The 4,785-nt window shown below is 15.5% G+C and overlaps 2 protein-coding genes across 2 annotated transcripts, besides 13 other annotated features; both read left to right on the forward strand. All coding sequences in view use genetic code 6, as the record gives it.

Annotated features, from left to right (window-relative positions):
* The first annotated feature begins 1,022 nt into the window (after window positions 1–1,022).
* Window positions 1,023–1,068: a microsatellite.
* Window positions 1,069–1,321: 253 nt separating this feature from the next.
* Window positions 1,322–1,421: a microsatellite.
* Window positions 1,349–1,395: a microsatellite.
* A 9-nt stretch (window positions 1,422–1,430) lies between the features above and the next one.
* Window positions 1,431–1,497: a microsatellite.
* Window positions 1,432–1,494: a microsatellite.
* A 431-nt stretch (window positions 1,498–1,928) lies between the features above and the next one.
* Window positions 1,929–1,964: a microsatellite.
* A 189-nt stretch (window positions 1,965–2,153) lies between these two features.
* Window positions 2,154–2,211: a microsatellite.
* Window positions 2,155–2,217: a microsatellite.
* A 304-nt stretch (window positions 2,218–2,521) lies between these two features.
* Window positions 2,522–3,192, forward strand: IMG5_037450 (hypothetical protein; the record flags this gene model as incomplete). Its single annotated transcript, XM_004038973.1, has 3 exons — window positions 2,522–2,720; window positions 2,769–3,071; window positions 3,113–3,192. The coding sequence occupies exons 1-3, from the start codon at window positions 2,660–2,662 to the stop codon at window positions 3,190–3,192; spliced, it is 444 nt and encodes a 147-aa protein (XP_004039021.1). The 5' UTR covers window positions 2,522–2,659.
* Window positions 3,193–3,597: 405 nt separating this feature from the next.
* Window positions 3,598–4,238, forward strand: IMG5_037460 (hypothetical protein; the record flags this gene model as incomplete). The annotated part of the gene is made up of 2 exons (XM_004038974.1): window positions 3,598–4,040; window positions 4,214–4,238. The coding sequence occupies 2 exons, from the start codon at window positions 3,598–3,600 to the stop codon at window positions 4,236–4,238; spliced, it is 468 nt and encodes a 155-aa protein (XP_004039022.1).
* A 181-nt stretch (window positions 4,239–4,419) lies between these two features.
* Window positions 4,420–4,485: a microsatellite.
* Window positions 4,420–4,514: a microsatellite.
* A 215-nt stretch (window positions 4,515–4,729) lies between these two features.
* Window positions 4,730–4,785: part of a microsatellite that runs on past the window's edge.
* Window positions 4,759–4,785: part of a microsatellite that runs on past the window's edge.
* Window positions 4,778–4,785: part of a microsatellite that runs on past the window's edge.

Here is a 4,785-nt window from a genome sequence, read left to right on the forward strand (position 1 = left end):
ATATATATATATAAATATATTTATTTATATATTTTTTTTATATTTAAACTTATATTTTTTTAATCATTATCTTATTTGTTTTTATTTTAATTTATATTTATGAAATATTTTATTCTTAATATAAATTAAACACATCTACTATATATTTTTTTTATATCTAAAATTAATAAACTAAAAAAAAATATAATATTTTATTTTAAAAATAGTTTATAATATGTTTATAATAGCATCAATTAATATTTATAATAAATCATTTTTTTTCATATAAAAATTTACAATATTTATTATTATAATAACTATTTAGTTTCTTATAATTATTTTATTATTATGTTTTTAATATTAAATAAATAATAAAAATACAATACAAATAATTTAAATAAATTATATATAATAATATATATATTTTTAAATAATTTTTTTTCATTTATATATATAAGATAAAATTCGTTTCAATAAATAATTATATTAATAAATTTATAAGCAGTTTAAAGTAAAAATTAAGTATATTTTTTACCATTAATGGAAAATAAATACAATTAATATATAAAACAAATTGGTTCTCCATTAAAATAATAAAATTTAAATAATCAAGAAATTAAAAATTAATAATATTGTCAAAACTCTCATTAATTACCAAATACTTAAATTCTTAGAGTATATTAAAAAAAAAAAGTAATATTCGAGGAATTTAAAAAAATAGGCTCGATGATAATTCTAAAAAAAAGTAATAAACTTATTATTGTTATTTTTTTTAACAAAAATAAATACTCATATACATAGTAATAATTATTGTTAATGTAAATATAAAATGATTAAAAAAAAAAAAATTAAAATATTAAAAACTATTTTTAGAAAAAATAAAATGAATTGATTGATATAGTATTGAAGAATCAAATATAATCTGAAAAATAAACAAAGCCTTTAGAAGAAACAAATACATAATAAAAAGATTAAAATAATAAAATAGTAGCTTTTATGAATTATAATGATTAATTTAATATATAGATTAAAACATATAAAATATAAAATTAAAAAATTAATAAAAATAATAAAATAAATAAAATAATATTTATAATGATATAAATTAGCAATAATAAAAAAAAAATTGTATAAATTAATAATAAATAGATGAAAATAATAATAAAAATATATAATCTTAATAATTAAATCAATATTATAATTAAATTATTTCTTTACAAAAAAAGCATGATTGTGAAAAAAATTCTTAATTTATTATATATATTTATATATACAAAAATTTATTACTAAAAAACTAAATTTTTTTAATTATTTTATAAGAAAAAATCTAAATAAAAAAAAAAAAAATTAAAAAAATATTATATTAAAAATATATAAATATATGTTTTTATAAAAATATATATATATAAATATATAAAAAAGAATATATTTATTATATAAAATTCTAAAAAATATTTATATTATTTATATTATTTATATTATTTATATTTTTAAATTTTATTATATTTTTATATTTAACATGATGCAATTATTCAAATTCCTTATACTGGAAAAGAATCAATAAAAGAAAAGTTTTAATTATACTGACGATTTATATTAATATATTATTAAATTATAAAATATATCTAATAAATACTATATGCAATATATTTTGCCTCTAAATATTAATAAACAAATTTTTAAAATAAAAAATAATTTTTTTTTAATAATCTTATAAAATATAAAAAAAATATTAAAAAAAAATTGAATACTTTAAATATATATTTGAATATGTAATCATAAAAAAACTGGGATTTAATAAAATTAAAAATTAAGTCTTTATTTAACATCGAAACAGGACTATATTAAAAATAAAATGATTTAATAGATATATAATACTAATAAAGTTAAAATCAAATTAAATAAATAACATAGAATCAATATTTAGATTAAGAAATTAATTAAATATCATTAGTATAAAATACATTATTAGAATAAAATCATTAAATTTTAATACAGCATGATTAAAATAGTAACTAATAAGAATTATTTTAAGATATAGATAAATAAATTACATAAAATCAAGACATAAATAACTATTCAAACTAAATATAAAATGTTAAAGTTATAACCTAATAGAAAGATATAGTACAAGAATAATAAAAATTGCTTATAAAACGTAAACAAAAAAAAGTAAAATAAAATAAATTAATAAAGAAATAAAAAAATAATAATAAATAAGAAATAAATAAAGTATAAACTAATGTAAAAGACTAAATATATATAAAATACGATGAAAACTAAGAAAATATAAAGCTCACTATATATAACCGAGCATATGAACTAGACTTAAAAAACGACGAAATAAAAAAAAACTCCTAGCTAATATAAATAGTGGAAGATATATTTTAACTTATCCAACTTTTAAATGAAAAGCAATAAATTTAATTTCCTAAAATAAAAAATATTACATCTTATTTTTAATTTACTTCTCTAGAGTATTATCTATAAATAATATTAAGTAAATAAACAAAAAGCCAATCCAAGAAGAAACTGTTGCATTTGTCAATGCGAACTATTTGAAAATATAGAAAACTATTCTCATGAATAATTCATATAATAACTAAAAGAAAGCGATAAAGATGTAATAGGATTAGAACATTGTGATGGACATTATTTTCATTTAGAATGCATTTCTTAAATGGTCTCTGAGACATATACCAAATGTCCTATTTGCTCTAAAATATATGGTGTTATGATTGGTATTAATATAATATATTTTTATTTTATTTTATTAAAAAATAAAAAAGGTGATTAACCTGATGGTAAATTAAAAATTAATTTAAGAAATTTCTCTTGTGATGGCTATGAAAATTATAAAACTATTATTATGGATATGGATATGTATGCAACTGTAAAGAATGGTATACATATTTCTCCTACTTATAGAGTTGCTTATCTTCCTGATACAGAAGAAGGTAGAGAAGTAAGAGATTTGATAAAACTAGCTTTCGAAAGAAAACTTATTTTTACGATTGGAAGAAGTGTTACTACAGGAAAAGATAATAGAATTGTTTGGAATGGAATTCATATGAAAACTAATACAAACGGAGGTAATTTTTTATTTTTTTTATTTATGTTTTATTATTTTTAGGAAGTGCTAATTTTGGCTATCCTGATGAGACTTATTTAAAAAGAGTAAAATAAGAATTAACATTAAAAGGAATATATTGATTTTTTTGTTAAAAAATAAAATATTAGTTTAATTAATATTTCTTTATAAAATTTTATTTAAATTTAAACAAAAAACAAAAAAAATTCAATTTATTATTTAATTTACAATTTTATTTTGTTTTAAAAAAAATATATATATATATAATTAAAAAAAAAAAATGCATTTTTTTTATGATGATGATGAAATAAAATAACAATTATCCTATATTTTAAAGCCTAAAAGAACAAAATACTAAACAAACGATTTAAGTATATATAAAAAAAAAGGGCATATTAATTCCGAAAAAAAAATAAAAAATAAAAGACATATATAATCAATAAATATATAATCTTCAAAGGCATGATTTTTAAGTCCGGAACAACCGAAACTAAATTATTGAATCATCAATATTTTCCACTTAAAACATGAATCAAAAAGACTATATAATTATATATTTACATGGTAACGGTGGCAGTAGACTTGATAGTTTAGGTTTAATTCCTTATTGTATGAATAATTTAAAAATGGATTTATGTACATTTGATTTTACAGGTTGTGGCAAAAGCGAAGGCCATTATGTGACTTTAGGACTAAAGGAATAAGAGGATTTATAGAGTGTAATAAATGAACTAATTTTAAAATATAAATATAATAAATTTGTATTATTTGGGATGTCTATGGGGGCTGTAACAGTCTTTTTATTTTGTTGCACTTTTCGAAATTGGGTAGAAAAAAATGTTGTTTGTATTATTTTGGATTCTCCTTTTGTGAGTTTTAAATAATTAATATATGAGTTTGCAGAAGAAAAAGTTAAATTCGGTAGCATTTTAGCTGGTATGAGCATGTCATATGTAAGAGATTTAGCTAAGTAGATAATTGAAGGATATGATGTTTTTTAATTAGATTTAAATACTCTTTCTATGAAATATTAATTTCCATAATGTCTTATTTGTTATTCTTTTGATGATAAATTAGTAAATTTTTCACATTCATAAACTTTACTAAGAAATATGAAAAATTCTAAATCATTTACTTTTAAAGGAGAACATAATTAGAGTAGAAATGAAGATTATTATAAAAATATTGTTATGTTTATTTAATAATATTGTTAAAATAAAAATATTTTAAAAAGTAATAATAATTAAAGAAGATCATCAATATATATATATAATTAAAATGAATTAAATATATAATAATAAAGAGGATCTTCCATAAATATTAAAAATTATAGTAATAATATAATTGTAAATAATAGATATAATAATAATAATATTAATAATAATAATAATAATAATAATAATAATAATAATAATTAATTTTATCATAATATTAATAATCATAAATGTTTAGGCATTTAAAACTTTTATGCATAAAAGTCTTCTTGTGTATAGTAAATTAATTGTCCCTTATCTTTAACTAAATATCAAAGTAATTAAGTTTAAAATATTTATGTTTAATAATAGTATTCAAATAGATCGCCGCTCAATATATTGTAGAGTAATTAATATAAATTATATATTAAAAGGAATTTATGAAAATATTTATATATACTATATTTATTTTTATTTATTTAATATTAGATTAATTTATATTTTTTTTAATAAAATTATATT

This window comes from Ichthyophthirius multifiliis, assembly GCF_000220395.1.
Source record: "Ichthyophthirius multifiliis unplaced genomic scaffold scaff_1120509249851, whole genome shotgun sequence".
NCBI classification, from domain to species: domain Eukaryota; phylum Ciliophora; class Oligohymenophorea; order Hymenostomatida; genus Ichthyophthirius; species Ichthyophthirius multifiliis.